Raw genomic sequence first — 24,697 nt, 5'->3', positions numbered from 1 at the left:
ACAGCTGCCTGAAGCAATGGCCTCGCCTCTCCCGATCTCTCTGGAGGCGACGGAAATTTTTACCCCAATACACCCCCAACTTGTACGCATTAACAGGTGACCTACCCATACCGGTGCCATACCGAAGTCCCACCATGCTTCAAGCATGTTCTGTCATAGTATGCTGTTAAAGTAATCCGTGTAAACCGTCATACTCAATGACCAATGAACAGGTACGGTAGCCTTGAGGTCACGAAGCACAAACTTGATGGAAACCTTTCACCACAACGGTTTACATAGTCATCCACCATCATCAAACGGACATGTCCACCATCACCAAGCGAAGGACATGCACGAAAAACTTACATCGAACGAAGGTTCCAATATTTTGATCATGAAATGAAATAATTTAATCAGAAGAGCCCGATTTCAAAAGCTTATCGCTGAGGCATAGTTGAAAATTGATAGAAAGATCGGCAAAAAGGACGGAGTGACTCAAAGAAAACATTTCAGATAAGTTGTGATAAACGAGTTGGGTTTGGTAAGGATCCTGAGTCTGAGTCAACGTCAGGAAATTTTTGATACCAACCGTTCAATGCATCGCTCGTTTGCATCAAGTCATGTAGATGATTTGATCGTCCTCATTTTCACCATTTTGTATGATGTTTTCTGATTTGTACAAGTATGATGTGATTGGCGATTTGAATCATAATATCTTTTTGAATGATTTGAATGAAGTTGTTTCTACAAGTGTTCGTCAACTTTCACATCAACAGTTTGATGGTGGTGGTGTTGATGATTCTGTGATAATCAATTACTTTTTGGACAAGTTAATGTCCTGTGTAATCTTTACCTTAATCAAAATGAAGAGCGAAATAAATTTTGCCACCTGAATTTCAAGCAAAAAAAATGGAATGAATTTATTTTTATAAGATGATTGAATTCATTCCATTTGGAATTTAGACATACACTTACTTGAAGTGTTGTGTCTTGTCTCCATCAAGGAGAGCGTAGGGCATTTGGTAACTTGTAAAGTGACCTTGACCTCACATTGTTTAAAGTACGTACGTAGGAAAGCAAGGTACGATTTAATAACTAAGATTTCATGGCAAGCGGTACGGTCTACTCAAGTTGTTATCAGACATTGGTGAAAAAAAAATATTCTTGATTCATTTGATTTGAAACACAAGAAGCTAAATACAAAAAAGGATCATCGAGATGAAGATGAACGCGATGAAGCGGTATTGATTGAAATTAAAGGCGGATGTTATTAACTGAAAGCTACGAGTCATTGATTGAAAGAAATACTATGTATTGTATCAAATCAATGCATCGAATTCGTTTCTTTCTTCAGTTTCTTTCTTCACTACACATATTTTTTTATCCTGAATGCTCTGGTTGATGTCAATGGCTTGAACAGGCAGGAGCTTATTGCTGGCTCGAGTGAGGATCTCCAAAGAGGTCGATGCACCAGGAAGCACCTTGATATGGTATCCTGCAGCTAAAAGTCGTGTTTGATTGCTCCAAGGCCAGTTTTTGAATTTGCCGACGGTTTGAGTTTCTGTCCAAGAGAGAGGTGTTGGTCATATATTAAAATGCGATCAAGGACTGTGGAGTACTCACTTATAAGATTGTTTAGCCTAGCTCGTGCCTTAGCCACCTCAGTAGGTTCAGCAACTAAATCCAAAATAATAACAACCTTAGTTAGTGCAAGATCAAGAACAAAACAACAAGACTACGGTAACTTACCAGGACCCAGTTCGACGATGTCCTCCACATTCCACCCAGTAATGGCAGACTGCATCCGCGCCACGGTGTGGTTTTCCGGATTGTTCAATTTGTCCATTTCGAACCATGAGCGGAGACGAGGTGTTGCTTCCACCAACTGAAGACACCCGTTACCTAAAAACGATGAAACACATACAATAGCAATCTGAACCTTATAAGTTTGGGCGATATTATTTGCCTAGGTGACGTTTGATGAGTCAAGTCAGTTCTTCAAATATATTACATGATGATGAAAAGATTTGAGAAACGGACTGACCATTGGAAGAAGGTCACTGACCCATCCTTGTACGGTGGGCAGGTTTTTAGTCAAAGGCCGTTTTACGGCAGACCGGCAGGTGAGAGTGTTCTGTGGCCGCGTCTCGGAATTGACGTGTGGTGATATTTGAATGCCAGTTTGAGCAGCACCTTGAGGCGGCACAGACTCATCAGACGCAGATGTTGAGGTGCTTGGATTTGATGTGGATGCGGCTTCGGTCGAGTTCGATACAAGTTCAGTTGAGTTCGATACAATTTTGGTCGAGTTCGATATGAGATCAGTCGGGGTTGATGTCATTTCAGTCCCGGTAGATGTGGCTTGGTTTGTTTTTGTTTTGCTCGATTTCTTCAAATGTTTTTGAATGACAGAGTTTGCTGCTTGGTCGTTGTAGAACTTCTGACCAGCCTCACCCAATAGTTTCCACGCGTCCCCAACTTTCGCGTTGCTTCCCGGTGCACGAATCCCACCGTCTAGAACAAACAAACTATTTAGCCAATGCAAAAAGATTTGAAACTAAAGATGAAAAATGTACATACTTGCTTTCACTATAGCCCTTGCTCCTTCAGAACCCTGGAAGATCTGGTACCCATTGATACCTCGATAAGGCGAAGCCTTGCCCCTGGAAAGATACGACCAAATCTAAGAGATTGGTTGGTTGAAAAAGTGAAATAAAAGTGAAATTGAAGACGTACAATATTCCATCGGCCATATCACGCGAGATTTGTTGCACGATGCAATTAATCGTGATAACTTTCTCCATCTGGTCATGAAGATCCAAGAGGAAAACCTTGTCAGCAGCAGAAACACCTCTTTTCTTGCTGTACTTCTTAGCCAACATGTTAAGCTCGAGATCTGAGTACTCCATTAACTCTTCGACACTTCCAATCGCAGGCGGAAGCAACGTCAAAACCGCATCACCAAAAATAGTGGTGGTGCGGCGGAAGCAATGCGGCACTGCACTACTCAGCCCGTGCTTTTCTTGTAGTGGGTGACTGCGCAGCCCTATTGGAAAAGCCCAGAATCCTATAGTGGTATATTCGCTGTGCTCGAGCTTTTTGATAGCGTGTCCACATGTACAGCGGTACACATAGTGGCCACTAGGTGTATTTGTATTTGGAATATAAATACATACACACCCCAACTAAACACACTGGCTGTTTTGAACCGGTCATCCCGGTCAAGGACACTCCCGTCCCTTTTGAATCAACTCACCTCATACCTGGACTCAATCCACCTCCCCCACCAACCACCTCATCACGCATGCTCACAATTCAGAACACCGACAAGTGGTTGACAAATTTTATAACAAATGAAAACCACAAGTTCAACTTCAAATGGGATCAGACATCAAGTCGGTGAGTATAGAGATTTCAGAAGGTATAAAGGATCAAGCCGATTGCTGATGATACCCTTCCTCTGGTTCTTTTTCATAACTTTGTTTTGATCACAGTGTCCTTCAATCTCATCAATTTAAGTCTTTCATCCACTTTCATTTCCTTTCAATCCAAATCATTAGCCAAATCTTTATGCATCCATCAACCTCATCGAATACTGGTCAGAGCACCTCAAAAGTGACTGACCGGCCCATTCGATCAAATTCTCGTATCAGTCTTGCTCCGCCATCAACAGACCCATGTGTAGCTCCCTCAGCACGGTTGCTCCGGCCTAGGACCCCTGTTCGGACTCAGCCAGGATTTGTAATGGTCTCCAGTGACTCACGACGGGCACTTCAAGTGGAACCTCTCTCTCCTGGACTCCTCGACTCAGTCTTTTCTGAAATGAACACCGCTGTCGAGACCGAGAACGACATACCAGCTTCACCATCGCCATCGAGCCGCAAGAACAACAAGAGGAAGACGACTCAAGATTCATCAGTCAAGACAGGCAAAAGGGCCCGTAAGACCCCTGTAAGCATCTCATCTCCACTTTTTAATCTTTATTCTTCATTTTAATTTTCCACTCAATAATCTATTTCCATCTTCATTTTCAGATTGAGACTGTACCCGATTGTATCAATCTTGATCAAGACTCTGAAGATGAAGTTATCCCCAGCAGGCCTCGTACTGGTATCAGGGCATCACAGCTAGCTCGAGTTCGAGAGCTGCTCAAGTATTTTCACTCTCCGATCTATCCACAAGGCCAGGTCAGATTGTCCTCAGTTTCTTTATTTATTTGTTAGGATTTCGAAATCATTGATTTCTTTTACTTTTATCATCTTTAGACCTCTGGTGATCCGAGATTGTACAGGTGTAGGTGGTGTCGTGGTCAATTTCTTAAAGGAATGGCCAGCTACTACAACCTATACGGACACCGAGATGGATGTAAAGGTCGTCCAGCATGCCCCAGACGATCAGCAGCCTTGGCTGCTGGGATGGACCTCCCTCCCTCCTGGCAGGAACAGCAGGATGCATTGAATCGATCCTTGTCAGGAACTCTCGATGGATTTGTTTCTAAGGATAAGTTCAGTGTTGACCTCCTGAACCTTGTGTGTGTGATCTGGGTAGTCCGACACGCTTTACCATGGGCTCGTTTTCAAGACATTGCTCTGCGGGATGCTTTCAGACTCTCAAATGTTTCGGCGACTCTTAGATCGCCAGTGTGGGCCGCAAATACCGCCAAGCGTCTCCATTCTGGGATGCAAAACACGGTTCTACAAATGATCAAGGTTAGTCTTACTTTTTATCTCTTTACTATCTGCTTTTTACTCTACTCAATCATCTATATTGTTTTGCTTTTTTTCTCTCTTTTCATTAAAACCCTTCTGTAGAGAAACCACAGCAAGTTCTGCTTCATTCACGATGGCTGGACAACACGCCGCAGCCGACACGCTTTTATTGGTATGAATGTGACTTTCATTGACAAGAACTGGGAGTTCAAGACGGTTCATCTGGCTCTCAAGTTGGCTGCTTGGAACCACGCCGGTGTTTTACTGGCCCGACCTGTGGCACGTTTCCTCATTAAGCACGGACTACATGATAAGATAAGTGTTCTTATTCAAATCTTTTTCTTCTAATTTTGCATCAAACGATCCTGACTTGTTTTGGTTATCTATACATGTTAGCTCAAACGACCGACTCGGGGTCAAACAACAAAACACTTGCTCTCGAGGTTCAAAAACTTTTCCTGGAGGCCACCCCTAGCGTTGATTGGGACGCTGATCACTTGCATCTTCGCTGCTATGCTCACAAGCTAGCTTTGATGGTCAAGCATGGTCTTGCTTCTATCGGACTCGATCCCGGTCACACCAAACCTACTACTCAACCATTGTTCAATATCCCCACCCCCTCGATCACCTTGAACAATGGAACCGAAGACGTTGATATGGAGGAATCCGATTCTGAAGATTCGGAACATGGTAGCGAAGCGGAGGTTCGGGATTGTCAATCCGAGAGCGAATCGGAGGGTGGTCAAGATGATTTTTTCAACATTTCAAGTGCTTTACCAGGTACAAGTAGATCAAAGCCTGATCTTGTGGTTCAAGCGGTGAAGAAGGTGGGTTTATTTCATTCATTGCCTACCTGATGTCTGAGCTGACTTGAACTTCTTTAGGTTGATCGAGTCAGCCGCCTGATTGCTCGTCGTCCGTCTCGCCGTCTTGAGTTTCGTACTCGCGCCAAAGAATTGGGCAGGAAGATGCGCCGTCCAATTCTTGGTGTATCTAGCAAGTGGAATGGATTACACCAAAGCCGATTGATCATGGTTGAAGGGGCCGAGGTTAGCTTATTTCATCTTTTTTACAACTGTATCAGTGATTTTGAATTTTAACCATGGTTTTCACTTGCAGGTAATCAACCAGATGTTGGCCAATGATCAAGAGGGCTACTTTGACGAGATATCGATTTCTAAATCGGAATGGTTATGTGTCTCAGCTTTGACTGAGGTTATGGATGTGAGTCCTTTCCATCCATCTGATTCTACTGACTGAGTTTGAACTGATCGACTTTGATTTTCCAGGTCTTTGTTTCTGCTACATCGCGAGTTGAAGGTGATCACCCAACGGCAGCAATTGTTCTGCTGGATTATCATCGTGTCAAAAGTTCCCTCATGAAGTTAAGCGCAAATTCACCTTATACAAGTCTCAAGAAGATGATTTCGGTCATGCTCCATTGTCTGCAAGGATTTGAAGAAGAAGCTCTCCAATGTGATGCCGTCATCATGGCTACTCTCCTCAATCCACAACTTCGACTGAAATTTTTCGAGTTATATCATTCATCACATGTGGCTCGTGTCAAGAGAATCCTAGAAGAACAAGTGCAAAGTTATTCTGAAAAACATCAAGACTCTAACCCTGTCACTGCCACCTCGAATCAGCAAGACGTCACAGTAACCGATGATGATTACAATGTATTTGCTACGCTACCCGAGGCTTCCGAGAATGATGCTTTTCAAGAGATTGAGGGTTATATGTCTGGAAAGTTTCCACTGACTGGTGGTCCAATTCTTTCGTGGTGGAGCGTAAGTTCTTCTTTTATTTCTTTTCCACTTCACTATCATCAAGTTTCTCATTCCCTCTTTGGTTTTAGGATAATGAGGGCGCCTTTCCTGTGCTTGCCATCATGGCTCGTGATTTCTTGGCTTGTCCAGCAACCACCTGCTCAGTTGAGAGGGTCTTTTCTGGAGCAGCTGACGTATGTGGGTCGGATCGATCAGCTCTATCAACTAGAACCATTGAGCGCTGCTCTTCATCACGGGAATGGATGAAGTCAGGAATTGAGGTACCTGGCGAATTCTCTCAAGGCTTAGAGTTGGTGCAAAAAATGGAGAACCAATGAAGTAATACTTCATTTTTAGTTTTTTAATCTCTTCATCTCACTTTTTCTTCTTTCCTTATTATCTTCCTTTTTTTTTAAACTTTTCCTTCTCTAGTTAGTGTTCACTTTCACCACTCTCCTTAATACAAGTTTGTCTTCATGTTGGTCTGATATTTGTGTCCTCTGCTTCAATAATCTCGTACTCAACTATTTAATTGTTCTTGTATATGTTTTCCACTTATTTTTTACATGCCTTTTAATAAAATTCTTTGTTCATATTAAAAAAAATACATGTGCGCTATCATAGCGTTAGTGAGTCATTATCGCAGCGATTCGTAGTGACTGATACACACCACTACAAGGACTTCATAGCGAGTCTCTCATGTTAGTGGTGCGTAGCGGGCCTCCTAGATAGTGGTAAGTCTCACCACTATCCAGGGTACCTCATATAGCTGTGCATATCATAGCGATTTCGACCTTGGCGGAAGTTTGTCGCTGTTGATGAGGATGGACTTTGGTAAGAATCCGTTAACAAAGGCTGCTTGATTGATTGGAGTAGATTCTAGTAGGGTGGTTTCTTCATTCACGTCCTTGTTCTTTCTTGATCTCTTCGCTGAATGGTTAGGTGCAGTATCTTGAGTAGTTGTATCTTTCGACTTTCTGGAAGTCCTTTTTCAAGGTTGACTAGGTGCTATGACTGTGACTGAAGAATTCAAACGAGGTGAGGGTCTGTTTTGAGCTAGTATTCGTTGCCTTTCACGTTCAAAAGCTTGCGACTCGAAGTTATCGATGATAGAAAAATCTAGCGGAGGAAGGTCATCAGAGGTTGATGTAGCAGGTCGACAATTTTCAAGATAGTCAATGTTGTCAATTCTAGAAGGTGCTAGTTGTTCTATGCTACCTTGAAAGACGCGAGCAGGGTTGGAGTGTGTTTCATAAGCAGGGTAGGAGTTTGCTTGGTATAGACTTTGGGTAGGATTGTTGGGTGGATGATTGTTGGGTGGATTGTTGGGTGGAAGAATTGGCAGATGAAAAAAAGGAAATGAGACTTGATTCTTGAAGTAGATATCTTGCGCAGGGCCATGATTGAAGTGTATCGGTTCGGTCGTAGGAGGGCGGATAGGAGGGTTAGGTAATGATCTGTTGAAGTGCTGGGGATGGGGCACTCCGGGTCCATTGAAGTAGGGAGGATGGTGCATTTGAGCTTGGTTATTGTAATGAGGCTGTGACGGTGGTGGTAATCGATTATTGAAGGGCTGAGGATCAGGCGTGCTTAGCATATCCATGACCAGAGTGGTAGTGGAGGTCGATGTAGTAGGGTGATGTAGACGCTGAATGCAAACCTTAGAGAAAAAAAAAGGAATTGGGGTATGTCCCGCACCCAATCAGGCGGGGTGCGGGCGCACCCACCTAGTCACCTACGCGTGTTTTGGCAGATTGAAATGCAAATAGATGTGGGAAGGAGTGGATTTTGGGACATGGTGAATAGAGAAACTCACCTTGATTTTCACAGGAGAATCTATCACTTGAAGCACTTGGCCATAGACACGTGTCTTGTATCATTTAGAGGGACTTTGAAGGTCAAACGGGAGCAGAAAGTGCCTTTTTACGGATTGAAGTTATAAAACAGGTATGAAGGAGTGGATATATGAGGATGGTTCATATACATTATTTGCTCAGAATATAAAGAAGAATCTGCGTCTTGACGCACTTTGTCATAGGTGCGTGTCTTGCACACCTTTTGGGCACTTTGAGGTTAAAGCGGGAGCAGGAAGGCCCATATTGCGGATTTAAGTGAAAAACCAGTCATGAAGGAGAGGAGATGTGGCCATGGTTAATTGGCAAGTTTTGTTAAGGATTCACAGAAGCATCTATTTCTTGAAGCACTTGGCTATAAATACATGTCTTGTATCATTTAGAGGGACTTGGAGGGTAAAGCGGGAGCAGAAAGTGGATTTTTAAGGATTCAAGTGCAAAAAAATACATGAAGGAGTGGATATATGAGGATGGTTGATAGAAATATTTTGTTCAGAACTCAAATACGCATCTTTTTCTTGAAGCACTTTGTCATAGGTGCATGTCTTGCACCCCTTGTGGGGACTATTGAGGGTAAAACGGCAGCAGGATGGCCTGTTTTACCACTTTAGTTGCAAAAGAAATCATGAAGGAGTTGAGTGATGCAAAATCTGTCTTATGAGACTATGCCTGAAATCATGTTTTGTCATCTAGGGGGAGAGATTTACACACATTTGACACATCTTCAGTGTGTTTGAGGACATTTTCTGCCAAATATTTGGAAAATTCTTATGCGTAGAAGGGTTGAAGTGAAAAAAAAGATGAAGGAGTTGAGTGATGAAGAAGTTGTCCTATCAAACTATGTCTAAAATCTGATTTTGTCATTAGGGGGGAGAGAAATACCAACATTCTCTACATCTTCAATGTTTTTTAGATGATTATTAGAGCAAATTTGACCAAACTGGTATCATGACAAGGTTTGCGCAAACTCTTGCACAACTGTTGTTGCCAATTTCATACCACAATTTCAGCATAAAAGTTCACCAAACACATGGAAGAACATGAAAATATGTGTTTTTCTGTCCCCCCAGATGGCAAATTCAGATTTTAGACATAGTTTGATAAGACAAATTTTTCATCACGCAACTCCTTCATCTTTTTCTTTCACTTCAACCTTTGGTACTTGTCATAATTTGATGAAAGTTGGGTGACAAATGTACCCAAACACATTGAAGACCATGGATGTATATCTCTCCCCCCCAATGACAAAATAATATTTTAGACATAGTTTGATAAGACAACTTCTTCATCACTCAACTTCTTCACATAAGAAATTTGACTTGAACCCTTGTAATCATCCTAATTTAATGCAAGCTAGGTCACAAATGTACCCAAACACATTGAAGAAGATGGAATTACAGGTCTATCTCCCCCCCCCAGATGACAAAATCTGATTTTAGACATAGTTTGATAAGACAACTTCTCCATCACTCCACTCCTTCATCTTTTTTTTCACTTAAATACGCAAAACAGGCCTTCCTGCTCCTGCTTTAACCTCAAAGTCCCCAAAAGGTGTGCAAGACACGCACCTATGAAAAAGTGCTTCAAGACACAGATTCTTCTTTATATGCTGAGAAAATAATATATATGAACCGTCCTCATATATCCACTCCTTCATATCTTTTTTATAACTTCAATCCGTAAAAAAGCACTCTTATGTATGTGCGTACACCTGAATTTACTCAAGTCCATGTCTTTCAGGAGTCATCTTTTTCCACTGTTGGATATCAGTCATATCCTCATACAAATGAGGAGAAAAATAGCAATCAAGTCTTCATTTCAGCAAACCAAAACCATTTTTATTTGAGCAAACAAAAACATAAGCAACTACAATTTATAAATGTAGAACATGATTGTAGAACTTGTCAATCAATACATATCATTGTAGAACACGCAAATCAATAAACTTCCTTTCTTAATTGAGCATATACAAAAGCATATGAATGTAAAGCATATCAAGCAAACTATACAAGAGTCAATTTCACAAACAAAACAAACAGTAATCTTTGAAATTATTCCTCATCCATTCCATTTGAATCTAAAGCTAACCTCAGACTTCATCATCTAAAGTTTTGATCCACTGATCTTCTTCATCATATTCGTCTTCTTCATAATCAGTACTTTCATTTTCAGTAGTCCCATCATCTTCAATAAGATCTGGAATATCTTCTATGTCTTCCATTTCTTGTTCCACATAATTCTGATAAAATGCATTCCAATCACCGAGTACTCTTGAAAGCAAGCCATTCTTGCGTAGCGTTCTGATATCCTGCAATTGACGCTTCCATGATGATAAGACCGTGTTGTCATTCAGTTGATGAGGAGTTTGCAAAAACGCTTTTAATACATCTTTATCCCATAGTTCCATCAAGTGAGTATGAACAAGAAAACTATTATAGAATAATGTTTTAACTGCTACTGGTTGCTGGGATATCACCAATAAACTATCAAGTGAACAATGTTGTATGAAGTGTGAGATTAATGAGTCAGCAGGAAGAGGATTATCAAAATCTTCAATCTTTTTCGGGGCGTCCTTTAAGCTGAGCAAAGTATCAAACAAACTCTCGTAGCAAGAGGTGGCCCATCTCATTGAACGCCGGACCTCCCACCCGATCCTTCGAATCTCCTCATTAGCCCGTTCAAAGTAACACTGCTGGCGCATTCCACGTTGCGTATGTGGATCAGTGGCCCACGGTTCAGTAGCATTGGTGAAAAGCCCATCGGACCAAAAGACGTTGTCAGCTCCCATCTTGTGAAGGTCGTTATAGACAATTGGGGCTGGGCAGAAGGGTTGATCAGGAAAACATTGCCGGTACTCGGAACAGCGCGTGTTGTAGATCTTGCAAGCCTGGAAGAGTTTAGCTGCATGTTTGCGCAGAGATGCGAGCAATGCAGTTTTCCCGTGGGTGCCTGTTTATACACGTTAACAATGAGCACGAAGTCCAGATGGTTAACATGTATCAAATCTAGACTCACCAAGCTTAGATTTTTTGCCAGGGACTCGACTGTCCTCCAGAGGTCTCTTTTCTGCGCAGAGGGCCAAGTACTTTATTCAAACTTCGTTCTTGCAGTACCAGACTCTCAACCGCATTTTGGTTTCGTCTTCATCTTTTGAAGAAGGAAATGAATATCATATTCTAATTCAGTATTATGTTTGCATACAAATATCCAAGAAAACACTGACCACCAGTCAATCCTACCAAATTGGATCGACCAATCTTTGCCCTTTGTTCTTCAATCGACTTTTCAAGTTTTTGTTGAGTTTGAAGTCGAACAAGGGCTTGTGCAGGAGCTAGTTGATTACCGACTGTTTGCCTATCAAAATGATGACATTCGAAGTCAATTAAAAGGATAACTACTTGATAATACCTTCAGACTTACCAGAAGTTGCCAAGTTCCTCCTCCAAGCAAAGCAAGCAAGCCAATTCCAATTGCATTTCATGCTCAGTGACTTTTTTGACGCTGTGAGCTTCTCGTTCTAATACCCATTGGGCATGGAAGAACTCCGCAGTGTACCAACGTTCTGGATAATCGGGATTGATAAATCCTTCTAGCTCGGTTAACGCTCTACTTGACTGTAAGCGTACTTCAAACGTGTTCCGCAGCCTTCGAACGAGCCACATACCTAGATTTCTCATGTCATATCAGCTACATTGTAGTTTTAATATCTATGAGTATCATGAACTACTTACCGCTTCCCTTAGTGGTTCTTTGACTGAAATAATCTGCTCGCCAATGGATCGAAAGTAATCGATGTAACCAAGTTGATATCCGGAGGCTTGAAACTAGAACAGATAGGTCCGACCACACTCTTTCAAGCCCTTCTCCATCAGATAGTCCAAAGAATTTGATGAACCGAGGGTTGAAAAAGATTTGACACCACCATTGATGGGCGTACGCATGAAAAACTGAGGTTCCATACAGAAGCCGCCCTTTGTGTTGAGAAAGGAGGTTACGCTGTGTATAAAACATTTTGAACAAAATGTCAGATGCAAAAAAAAACTTCACGATAAGATGATTACACCAACCTTGTTGACATGAACTTGTAAGTGACACCCAATATCGTAGAGTACACCTAACTTCTTTTCTGGAAGTTCTGTAAGCAATTTGTCCAGTATGGCAACCGGGTAGTGTAGCCTGACAAAAGGTTAGATTATAAGTGAAGGCTCTGTATTAATTTTGTTAAAAATGAACTTACTTTTCACCTGACCGAAAAATATTGACAAATTGTAATGGTACATTGTGGCAACAAGCACAAGCAAACAGGCCGGTATCATCACATCGGTCCCAAGATGTCGAGTTACGCACATCATTCGCGGCTGTGTGAGAATCAGAGCATGGGGTCTATTGAAAAGATGAGTACATCACATCATTCAAGGGAAAAGGCCTAGGATAACTCACTTTCAGTTCCTTAACTTGACTTTCGCTGTTTTGAAGTACTGAAGCAGATTTTTCAATTTGAGCTGGAGGAAGGAATGATTTCGGGTAGTCTTTATCGGTGGGTGTATCTTTGCTTGCATGCATCTGATGGCGATGTTGAAAGTTGCCATCCATGGCAACTATCACATCCGGTTCATTGGTTGATTCCTTGCACTCGCCTTCGGATGGGCCAAAGCATCGTGAACATTCAGCTGCCCACTTATCGGCAGTTGTAACTCGAAGTAGGTCGTCATGTAAAACTTTTTGATGAGTCATAATCCTGCGATACAAATCTACTGATTGAGTAAAGGGTCGTCGTAGGTCGCGCGAGGAGTAGTTGCCGTTACGAGTAGATAGCATGTCCTTTGAGCGTTGATCATGGAAATCCATAAGGGCATCCATCATGGCAGTTGCCGAGATTGCTGACGAGTTCCAGAGGTGATGATGAAATTGGATCAATGGGATAGAAAATGCAGTGCGTGGAGCAGTGGGTGTGCTAGCAAAGTAACCGTAGTAGATGAGCCATACAGGATCCGATATACATCTGCAGAACGTCAAATCCTTTGACTGATGGCGACCTGTACACACATAACTATCAGCCAATTGATTACATCCTCAACACGTAGATGAAACTTACCAAGAACATCAATCAAGTCAACAGGTTGAGTTGATTGTTCTGATCTTGTACACGCACAACTGATGTCTAATGTATCTGGTCGGGTCCAGTTAGTGCTACCATTTTGGCAGTAAAGATAAGCTGCCGTCATTGATGCTTCGAGTCCATCCCAGATTGCTTGTGATTGTTTCTGCTTTTCGGCATGCTGCCAGCCTTGACATTGTTGAGCAAAAAGATCGAGAGCAGTTGGTTCAAGGGGAGATGATGGAAGGGCATCTGGGTGATAATCCATCGGCATGAATTTGGCCAGTCTTTGATCGTTATCAGGATTGTTAGCTTCAATCGGCGGTTGTTGGCCACCTGAGGTTTTTCGAATGTGACCAAGAGCCGCAGCCAGGTCTTTGGCTCGCTGTGAAGTGAACGGTGCCGGTCGAGTTGTAGCTTGAGTTCGACGAGGGCGGGATTTGATCCCAGTGATCATGGTTTGTGAGTGTAGAGGAACTTTTTTCGTCATCGTGAAGTTTCCGGTGATTTGATAGCTGAGGGACGTATAGAGATAGTGAAGAAAAAAAAGGGAAGTTCCAATCAGGACTACAACACCAACTAAGAAGACAATAGCGAAAGCATCGAATATTGAAGGGTTGATGATGATTGTGGAGATTTCCATGTTGAAGGGTGGCAGGTACGGTGGCAGTAGGTATATATAGACAATCTATGATACCTGGTGCCAAACCGGCAAGTTGTGAGTCATGACTTACCGCTCTAGGACCGGTTATTACTGCCCAAGGACCCAATATATTTATGATTCAGCGGGGAAGTCCGTATTGGGCCGGGAGATTGTAAGGCGGGCATTAGGTACTTTCACATGGTGACTTGGGTGTGGGTAGGTCACCTGTTAATGCGTACAAGTTGGGGGTGTATTGGGGTACAAATTTCCGTTGCCTCCAGAGAGATTGGGAGAGGCGAGGCCATTGCTTCAGGCAGCTGTAACAACACGCTGTACAACTGCTTGACACAGTTGTATGTGAGTACCTGAGGTGCCAGATTCGAACCCTTAAGACGTACAGCTGTTCCAACAAAGATTGATTTTTTGGGAAATCTCGCCAATGTGCAAAACCCGGGTTTTGTCCCTCACTTGATTTTGTCTCTCCGCTAATTGGAAGAATACAGGAAATAATAAACCTGTAATCAAGTTTTGTTTTTGGTTTTAGCCGCTGCGGAGACAACTTTCTCCAAAGAAAAGTTGTCAACCTTTCTTGGAACGGCTGTATACTGGGGAGCACGGATAGACACTCAAGCCCAAGCAGCGCTAAGTTCAAAGAGATGATCAATTCTCATTCAAAATGTCAAGGTTTTCACTTGTATATACACGGTCCATACCCGACGTCGGGCAATTTGACTATTGATTTCTGCAAGGTCCACTTTTGCCCTTTGACCCTTGCCCCCCCCTTTTTTTTTTTCTTTTATATTGCTTAAAGTGTCATTAGAGCCGTAAGGCTATTAGACACTGCATATTTTCCAGCACCGGTAAAACCCCTCTGGCTGTGTCAGGGGAAAGGTTGCTGTTGGCTGTTTCATCTAGCATACAATATTAATAGTGTGGGTAACATGATGTGGCGCTAAAGGATGTGGTTATAAAGGGAAAAAGGTGGATTGAGATTTTCAATCTCTGGGGGGTTGCCTGTTTGTTGGCATGTTTTCTTCTGAGATCTTAGCCCAAGTCCAGCGATTTTTGAACCGCCATGTGCTGTCGCAGTAGTTGGCAATGGCTTTGAATGCCACAGGTTTGTTGAGGATTGTTGTGTTAATCGGGAGATTGAGTTTGTTGAGTTCTTGCTCGAATTGTTGGCGCTCCTTGTTGTACTTAGAGCATGTGAAGAGGAAATGTTCTACGGTCTCGATGCCTTCTTGGCATTCGCAACTTGGGTCCCCTAGCTGATCAAATCTGCAGAGGTAGTGGTTGAGTTGAATATGGCCTGACATTAATTGGGTGATGGCTGCTATTGAGTGTTTCTTGAGTTCGTTTAAAAACTTCATGTGCTTCTTTTGTTGTGGTTTATGTCCCAGTCGTTTTAGATCGTCTGGATTCTTGATTTCGGAATTTTTGGTGCGCCATTCTTTAATGGCCGTGAGAAAGCTTGCTGCGTTCGGGGTTGCTTTGAAGGTATTGGGTAATTTTGTGTTAGCTTTCTTATTGGCGATTTTGTCAACAATTTCGTTTCCGTGTACCCCGGCATGGCCTGGGCACCATCTAATGTTGATGCGCATATCGGGAAAGGATCTATGTAAATACATCATCAGCTTGTACGTCTCTTTCCTGTCTTCTAATGTAGTGATGGGAAGTTTATTAGACCGGAGGTCCTTGATAACACTCTGGTTATCGAGGAGGATCGATGTTCTTCGGGTGTGTGGTGAGGCAGTGTGTAGTGCCATGGTGAGGCCCATTTGGACTCCTCGGTATTCGGCTTGATAGATGCCGTGAGTTCGCGCTGTTCCTAAATGTTTAGCTACAGATTTGTTAGTATTTTTACACCATGCGGCAGCCGCTGTGGTGCATTTGGGAATTCTAGATCCGTCGGTAAATATTACCACGTGTTCTAGTGTTGCCGTGAGGCTATTGGCCTCTCTTTTTGCCAGGCTCTCGGTCTCTTGGATGATTGTTGTGTAGTTTGAGGGTCTTGTCAAGATATCTGATGGGTCGAGTGGGATTTGTTGAATGAATTCGGCTAATTCTTCGCTGACTTGATGTTGGAAGAAACGGTGAAACGGGTTGTGATGGCATTTTGGTTTTGAGTTTTGAGCTTGTTTGACGAAGCTGTGAATAGGAGAATATGATGGTTTGGTTAACGCAGTGGCCATGAAATTCATTATCTTACTCTGTAATCTGATTTTGGGGGGTGTGAGGTTTGAGTCGTGCATTAGAAAAATTGATGGCGTCGTTGGTAATAGGGACTGGGCGAGGTTTCGACCGACAGAGGATTTAGCCACCTCAATAAGCGCATGAATCCCCTGGAAGTCGACCGAAGCGATTTATGCAAACAGGAGGTGTCAGGATTACTCCTACAAGCCCAAGAGACCCGACTGTCAGATGATTTCACCAAAACCAGAGCGAGAGCAACCTGTGAAAGGTATATCAGGCTATCCAGAAGCGTTCTGCCATAGGCTTTTGGCTGAGGTGGGGGGGGAAATTTTGAATAGACAGCTCGTCTTAGGGAGGGTCATGCCTGTGCGCCACCCTATTTTTTTTAGTGCCATAAAGCTTACTAAAAAAAATAAGGAAATTTCATATTGATTGAACAGTGGCTTAGCTGTTTGCAACTCGCTTTCAACTACGGTTGAATTGCAATTTTGCAGAGCTTCGCCCAGTCCCTAATGCCCCCAACGCTGCCCTTGCGCACGTGTTGTCAATTGTGCTGAGCTGTTTGATGAAGTATTCCGGTGGCTCGAAGGGTAGCCACGCTGCTACACCGTAATCTAGCGCCGTGTGGACGGTGGTGGTGATGAGAATGTTCATGAGGTTTGGAGTGATTCCCCACTCGGACTTTGATAGACTTGTCAGCACATCCTCACATCCACTGGACATCGATGCCCCCATCACATTTCCATCGCGTCTTCCAACTTTGACTCGTTCTGATTCTTCACCAGATTGATCTCCACACAGAAAACCTCCTAGATCATTTTTTCATGGCCTCCACATCCACTCTCTGCCTTTCTTGAGAAAAAGTATGTTCAGATTTGCTCGATCAAAGCCCCCAAAGTTTCAATCCGCTCATTTTGATTCTGACATTTGCCACCTTTTTTACGTAGGTCGACTTCTTATCAACACGAAAAGTCATCAAGATCGATCTATGATGGACACCGAGTATCTAATCACCTCGATTCGAGATCCCCTCATGATTGCGTTGACAGCGCTCTCCAGAGTTGTTCACTCATGGTCACCAAGGGAAACTGTACTGGTTTTTTCTCTCAAACAACAATTTCTCGAGTTACCAAAGGACATAATGGATTGATGGAAGTCATGATTGCATTGAACTCATCAACGATCACTCGATTATAACAAACAATACATGGAAAGCCGTAGGAGGTCGATCGAAAACGATCTATGATAGTTTAAACAAAGTGGTGAATCATCATTGAAATTATGCCGAATATCGAGTAGCTTTACGTAAAGCACATACACGTTGTATACCATTCTTGAGTGTTTATCTTACTGATGTTACGTTTTGTCATGAGGGAATTCCTACTCATCGTACTTCTCCTATTGATCCGAATTTTGAACAATTAATTTTGATAAATAACAAGTCAGTTTTTTCTCCTCATATTTTTTAAACTTGTTCAACTCGAAGAGATCTGCAACACCATTCGCGGTGGGATCTTACAACAGATTCGATATATACAAGACAAGCACATCGCCTTTGTTACTTTTGTTGACTCGAAGTAGGTCGTCTGGTCCTGCTGCTTTGTAAACTTATATTCATGGTATCCTGCTTCTTCCCTCTAACAGTGCTGCAGTTGCGTTCTTCCATACTGCAACCTTTCAAGGTATTGCATTGCATAACCGTCGCCTTAAGGTTGGATGGGGTAAACATTCTGGACCACCCTCTCCCGGTATTGCCATGGTGGTGCAAGCGGGTGGTTCTCGTAATGTTTACATTGGTCAAATTGAAGACTTTGAGGCATTTGACGAGGTATTTCCACTATCAATGCTCACATTCATAACTAGAAGATAGATTCTGACCCACTCGGTTCCCCACAGGCCAAGATCAGGCAAGACTTCTCACAGTACGGTGAGATCGAGTTGGTCAACTTGCTTAAAGAGAAGAATTGCGCCTTTGTAAAGTAAGCTGAGGCCCTGCACACTACCTCACAGTATTTGTTTCTTTGTTGACGCTTGATTGATTTAATTTGTGACATGCATTCAGTTTCACAAACATTGCCAATTCGATCAAGGCGATTGAAGGTATCAAACAGAATGAAGAATACTCAAAGTTCAAGTTAGTTTTCCCTTCTTTCCTCTCCATCTGGTCCGATACTGATGTCTAGCTGCCTTTTGTAGGATCGCGTACGGTAACGATCGATGTGCCAATGCCCCGCGTAACGCACCTTGGGCTCAAATCTTTTCACCTACCATCCCGACTCCTGGTGCCGGTCCCCGAAGTGCTCCTGCCCAGATGACAGGTTTTAACCATCACATGCTTGGCGAAACATCCCCTGTGTACAGTGCCAATGGATTCTCGCCCAACCCGACTGCTGAGGACCTTGCGCATATCGTGGTGACAGCTGATGGTGGAAGTGTCCATCCTGGTCAGGAAGTTGCGCATGGCGAGGCTTAGTCAAGACCTCTCAAATCACCACCACTCATATCTTGTCTAGACTTTTTACAATTTCACGGTGATATATGGATGTAGTTTTGTTTCGTGTCAATTTTTGGGCAAGTGGCTGATCGGTATAGAGCCTTTTAAAGTTAATTTCGGCATCATCGACAACAAGTTTTTTCGTTTCTTCTCCACAAACATCATGGGTTGATACTAGTGGGGTGAATAGAGGACGCTTGAAGTCTTATCTTACAATTCCAATCAGGGTTTTTGACTCGCCACAATTTTCACATTTAAACCTCTTGTTAACTCAGCATTTTATTTTTCAGACAAAACCTTTCAGAAAGTGGCAAGTCGTTGGTGACAAGCAAACAAAATGTGTATTGGAGCTTTTTCATTTTTTCATTTTTGTTTTTGCTCTCAGTATTTCATCTTCCTACCCAAAAAAATCCTTTTTCCTCTTGATCGTCCCACTCAAAAAGCAAAAAAAAACTCAAAGAATTACATCAAAGATGTTGATCGATGTAGTAGTTTTGATAATGGTTTCTTATTTTAGATAACTTCATTCCCGCTGATCGGATCTCTAGATGTATCCATTCTCTTCATCATTCCTATCAACACATAGTACTGCTCTACCATTTTCCATTTGATCACAAACCATCATTTTGTTCCATGATGTTTTTTTGTGGATCATATCAAATTGCATACACCATTGGTCTTTGGTCTTTTATTTTACTTCTCTAGCTCTGCTGCTTTTTTTGAATTGATTTATCAAAAGCTGATGATCAGTTTTTGCAGAAAAACAAAAACCCCAATGTGAATTCAAAAACTTGCTTCTTAATCATATCTCTGATTTTAGAGAATTCATTTTTAATTTCAATTTTCTTTTGTGTTTGACTCCCCTGATCCAAGAACCACACCCATCATCACATTCACTATCATCATCATCCCAAAAATCAATTTAGTCAGTTTATGTTATTTTGAATGTGTATGTCTCGCTGTCTCGTCTGGTTTGGTTTGGTTTGGTTTCGGCTCGTATTCGATTTTCATTTTATTTAAAATTGAATTTTTCTTTAATTTGAAAAAAAACAGAAAGAAATTGAGTGGTTGAATTAATTAAGACTTGAGAAAATGATTGATGTGTTTGGGTGAAGATTGAAGGAATGAACCAGAAAATGTGTCTTGGTTGATTCATAATCATTGATCCAAAGATTCTGGTATTATCAAGTAGTTGGATATGTGATACAGTGAGTTACAGTATAAGCAATTCAGTCTTATTGATTAACTTGAAGATGTGAGGAGTTGAGTTGGAGATTTTATCTGAGAATGAGCACACTTTGTAAAATTGTAAAAGAAAGCTCATGAGAGTGAATCTATAGTAGTCAGTAGTCTTTGGATGTTGGATCTGAGAAAAGCTTTAGAGATGATACATGTCAACTGAGAGAAATGATCAAAAATTATTTCACGTCCATAGATTCACTGGATCTCTCATAAGCTCTCTTTTTACAAAGATTACTCATTCTCAGAGATAGAATCTCCAATTGAACTCTTTATACCTTCAAATTGGTCAATATGTAGAAATGATTTGTTTATACTATTGTAACTTATTGTATCATATATCATTCTATCCTGGGGTGAAAATTCTTTTCTCTTTCTCTTAGGTTGAGATTAATGAAAGTGGAGTTCTACAAAGTTTATGATTCTAAGAGCATCCGCAACCGTCGCATTAAGTCGTCGGAATAGCTAAGTATTTAACTCACCGATTTCGAAATTTCCACAATGGTGAAATTTTAACCGATCGTTAGTTAGCTTTTCGACAAAAAATCGGTAGGCTGGGACAAAGTTATCCCAGCCTACCGACGCGGTAGCTAACTCCATGCCCTCAAAAACTACCGAAAACGCAACCCTCAACTCGACTCACACCACACCTCAATTCCATTTTCACTCAATGATCTGGCCTCCACTCGTCCACCGCAATCTGTTTTGATTTCAACCAATACCACAACTACTCTGCCGCTTGACTCATCCCTCACCTCAATCGCTCGGCACTCCCATCATCTTCTAACACCACATTCCCTTCATTTTTAATAATGAATTTTCTAATCCAATCGGGTTTAATAAACTTGATTAAAACTCGAATAATGTCTTGATTCAACAATTTGATTTTTAATCGGTTGTTGGATTTAATGCATTGTCCAACATCCAATACATAGACAACAAAAGACCCGATTGTAAGAGGCAAAAATCAACTTCACATTGTGTGAGTTATACAACATGAGAGTTGGAGAAATTATAAAATGAATCAGTTGGTTGTTTAAATCAGCAGACATCAACTAGTATAAAGTGACAAGTTGATGTTGTTATGAAAATGTGAAGTGAGCATCGGAATGATCAGAGAAATTTGTTGATTGTGTTAAATTTGGGGACAGCTTACTCGTAACTTGAAGCAAACGATTGTAGACCGAGTCTTTAATTTGGAGTTAAAGATGTCTAAACTCCAAGTTAAAGACAACGACTGTGGGATTTGGCAAGAGATTAGTTGGCCCCGGCTAACGATCGTTAACTTTAGGTTAACTAATCCCAAATTTGACGCAAAAGATTGCGGATGCTCTAAGGATTTGAATTTTTAAGAGATTAAATGGTCTTGTGGGCAATACCTGAACCGCTCCAAAACGCTATGAAATTTCAACCAATTTCATGGCGCTGCGGAGTCGGCGCTATGAAACGCTCCGCTCCCACTTCGCTATTTACACAAATAAAAAGCTCGCTTGGTATCGAAGCGGGGCAATCACAATTTCTCCGAAGTATGGCGCAATATATTGTGATGTAAGTACAGTCGCTATATATCGCGCTATATCGCAATATATCGTGCAATATTGCGATATTTCGCAGATAAAGTCAAAGAGAAGGAAAAAAAAATTAATTCACCACGATGTGTACATGTCCAAGCTTGTAGGAGGACAAGTAGAGTAGATGTAAACTCTTTAGAGGAAAAAGATATGAGAAAGAAACAGACACATAAAAAGAAAACAATCTTGTTTTGGAGTCAGAAAAAAAAAGAGACTATCGGGGTTTCTTGGACTTGGCCATCGCGTCCACATAGGCTTGAAGCGCCTTGGAAGCTTCTTCAAATTCTCCATCAGGGACAATGCCCTCCTTCAACCAAGCTTGCAAGCCTACAAGCCGCTCCATGGTTTTAGGTAACATACTACCTCTCGATGGGGTACACACATTGGCAGCGGCTGAAAATGTGCGCTCACATGCACATGATGTGGCCAAAATGGATAAGTAATCGCGGGCGAGCGTTGCTAGGATAGGGAAATGGCTTTTGTGTTCCTGTAAATTGAACCATTAGGTAGTTAGTTAGACTGAATGAATGAATGAGGAGATGGAAAAAACAAACCTTCCACCACTGAAGAGGAGTATGATCCTTTCTGATTGGGAATTTACCATGTAAATATTCTTCTAGCTCTGAAGTCAAAGGTTGACTTGGACCTTTATCAGTTCCGAAAACATCGAATTCATCAGGATTGGCAGACTCGTTGCAATCTTCGGGTGGTGGAGTTGGCTTGTGAGTCTTCCTTTCTTCAACCACAGCGTTGAATGCGCACTCGAGAATCCCCTGAGATGAGGCTTCATGTTTGGGATAGTGGAGGTTGAAAAACTTTACTCAAAATCTTGGGTTGAGGATTGTTGCAAGTACTATGGCTTCACAGCTGGCAGCCTCCTCTTGGTAATCGGTCAGCCATTTGATCATTACCTCAATGGCATTGTCGAGACTTGGGAAAATGCATGCTTCAGCTTGATGTTGCTTGAGTTCGTTGATTACCCTCTTGTATTCAGCCAAGAGAATACATCCAGTAGGCCAGTTACCCTCAACTCGAGCTGTAGCTTCAACAAGAGTCTACAACAAAAACAAATAAACATACCAAAACATAAGATGATCAAAGGGAGCCACATACCTTCAGAACCTTGTTCACCATCTCTACCACGTGCCACTCTGAAGCCGAAATAGTGACCCCCTTGAAAAAACAGGCCTTTCAATTGGCCGCAATCATAGAATTGATGACCTGTATAGAAAAGTATCAGATAGACAGCTATCAGTAATCAATGATGAAAGCAAAGTCAAAAAAGTACTGACCTCCTGTGCCTTGCATGCAATCATGCAACTTTCGTAGTGACTATTCCATCTGGTCTTGCAAGGCCTTTTAAGCATCCAACCCTTATATCCAATACGTGTCGTGCGTGTCTTAAAATTGTTTCTTCGTGCAGCACTACTCGCTATCTGTCCAGAGACAGTGTCCACCTATGGAAAAACTCATGACAACTTTAGTCAGCATCCAACTAGATTCATAATGCCAAAACTCACCTTTTGAAGGGCCACTGCGACCACGTCATCTTTATCACAAGTGCCTTCCTCGCACTACACCAAATTGCAAACTTACCGTGGAGTTTAGAAAATTGAGTAGACATAGAAAATTATAGAGAAGCTGGCAAGGGTCAGAAAAATATGAAAAAATAATGGGAGGACCCTTTGAGGTATTCCGATTGTCTGGCATATTTTTTTCATATTTTTAAAACCACAATGCATATAACAATACACAAAATATATTATCTTCTGGGCAGAAAATATAAAAACCAACACACAAAGATATTGAGTAGTCTGGGAGAGGGACAAAAATATACACAAATTTGCATATTGTTCCTATGATTGAGAGCTTTGATTTGAGTATTTTTTTGTATTTTTAGTGTGAAAATTGTTGATTGTACTAACAAAAAACCTCCAAAATTCTCAGATTATCTATATCCCTCATATCTTTTGCAATCCTGGGCCAAAACACTTGATAATTAGTTCATTAAGAAGCCATGAAATGCATTTGAATGTTATGTTGACGCATCAAATCTGTAGCTCCGCTACAAAAAAAGCTATTTGTCTTTGAAACAATTTCCTATATGTCCACGTAGATATTCTTTGGAATTAGATGCAAGTTTTCTGTCTTGATGAAAGATATAGTCACAGACTTTGGTTTTCCAATGAACAAAAAAATAAGTTGTTTGATCAAGAATTGACAAAGATATAAGGGATTGTTGAATTCAAATTATGCCCTCCAATCTCTGTTACAGGTTGTAATCTGACAATCCTGGAGGTTTTTTGTTAGTACAATCAATGATTTTCACACTAAAAATACAAAAAAATACTCAAATCAAAGGTCTCAGCCATAGGAACAATATGCATATTTTTGTGTATTTTTGTCCCTCTTCAAGACTGTTTAATATCTCTGTTTGTTGGTTTTTATATTTTCTGCCCAGAAGATATTATATTTTGTGTAGTGTTATATGCATTGTGGTTTTAAAAATATGAAAAAATATGCCAGACAATCGGAATGCATCAAAGGGCCCTCCCATTATTTTTTCATATTTTTCTGACCCTTGCCAGCTTCTCAATTTTCTATGTCTACTCAATTTTCTAAACTCCACGGTGAATTTGCAATTTGGCTTAGTGTTGGTATCTTGACCTTCAGTACCATCCTTGTCATCAATGCCGTCCGGTTGCTCAGGTAGACCATTTTCATCCTCAGATTCGGTATCGGAAGGATGGAACTCGTCAGAATCTTCCCCGTTGTTGATCTCAAAACCGGGGATAGGAAGAGTGACACCGTTGGGTATAGAAGGTTTTACAGTACCTACCTTTTGACCCAGGGCTTTGAGCCTGTGGCCAACCACGAGGTTAAGTTTATGGGCGTAACATCTGACATGATGAGATTGACTTGGCCAATGTACCGGATCTTGGCTGCTGCGAACATCTCTTTGAGTTCGGTGGCCATCGTGGTGTTGTTTCCACCACTGTTGGTGGTCTGAGCTAAAAGGTGAGTATCATACAAGCCAAGAAAGATGATAAATAGAAAAGGATCATAGGGGAACATGTGAAATTAGTAACAGGATAAATGTCAAAAAGATGAGTACAATAGACTCATCTTTTTGTGAAGTCCATGTCGGA

General features: G+C 41.6%; 4 protein-coding genes across 4 annotated transcripts; 1 reads left to right on the top strand and 3 right to left on the bottom strand.

Annotated features, from left to right (window-relative positions):
* Positions 1 to 1,298: 1,298 nt before the first annotated feature.
* MELLADRAFT_94413 (uncharacterized protein) lies at positions 1,299 to 2,888 on the bottom strand (the record flags this gene model as incomplete). The annotated part of the gene is made up of 6 exons (XM_007406313.1): positions 1,299 to 1,540; positions 1,603 to 1,656; positions 1,729 to 1,945; positions 2,024 to 2,493; positions 2,560 to 2,642; positions 2,716 to 2,888. The coding sequence occupies 6 exons, from the start codon at positions 2,886 to 2,888 to the stop codon at positions 1,299 to 1,301; spliced, it is 1,239 nt and encodes a 412-aa protein (XP_007406375.1).
* Positions 2,889 to 7,448: 4,560 nt separating this feature from the next.
* Positions 7,449 to 8,060, bottom strand: MELLADRAFT_60503 (uncharacterized protein; the record flags this gene model as incomplete). Its single annotated transcript, XM_007406312.1, has 1 exon — positions 7,449 to 8,060. The coding sequence occupies one exon, from the start codon at positions 8,058 to 8,060 to the stop codon at positions 7,449 to 7,451; it is 612 nt and encodes a 203-aa protein (XP_007406374.1).
* Positions 8,061 to 10,399: 2,339 nt separating this feature from the next.
* MELLADRAFT_94412 (uncharacterized protein) lies at positions 10,400 to 13,865 on the bottom strand (the record flags this gene model as incomplete). The annotated part of the gene is made up of 11 exons (XM_007406311.1): positions 10,400 to 10,767; positions 10,912 to 11,259; positions 11,326 to 11,376; positions 11,534 to 11,664; positions 11,731 to 11,924; positions 12,042 to 12,077; positions 12,160 to 12,306; positions 12,378 to 12,486; positions 12,548 to 12,668; positions 12,751 to 12,759; positions 13,406 to 13,865. 11 exons carry the CDS (start codon positions 13,863 to 13,865, stop codon positions 10,400 to 10,402), a joined length of 1,974 nt encoding a protein of 657 aa, XP_007406373.1.
* A 3,586-nt stretch (positions 13,866 to 17,451) lies between these two features.
* MELLADRAFT_115536 (uncharacterized protein) lies at positions 17,452 to 19,581 on the top strand (the record flags this gene model as incomplete). The annotated part of the gene is made up of 6 exons (XM_007406608.1): positions 17,452 to 17,461; positions 17,544 to 17,685; positions 17,889 to 18,072; positions 18,141 to 18,223; positions 18,307 to 18,378; positions 18,441 to 19,581. The coding sequence occupies 6 exons, from the start codon at positions 17,452 to 17,454 to the stop codon at positions 18,715 to 18,717; spliced, it is 768 nt and encodes a 255-aa protein (XP_007406670.1).
* Positions 19,582 to 24,697: the final 5,116 nt, after the last annotated feature.

This window comes from Melampsora larici-populina (genome assembly GCF_000204055.1).
Source record: "Melampsora larici-populina 98AG31 unplaced genomic scaffold MELLAscaffold_6, whole genome shotgun sequence".
In the NCBI taxonomy this organism is placed as follows: domain Eukaryota; kingdom Fungi; phylum Basidiomycota; class Pucciniomycetes; order Pucciniales; family Melampsoraceae; genus Melampsora; species Melampsora laricis-populina.
Note: the sequence above shows the minus strand (reverse complement) of the source record. Positions and strands in the feature narration are given on the sequence as shown.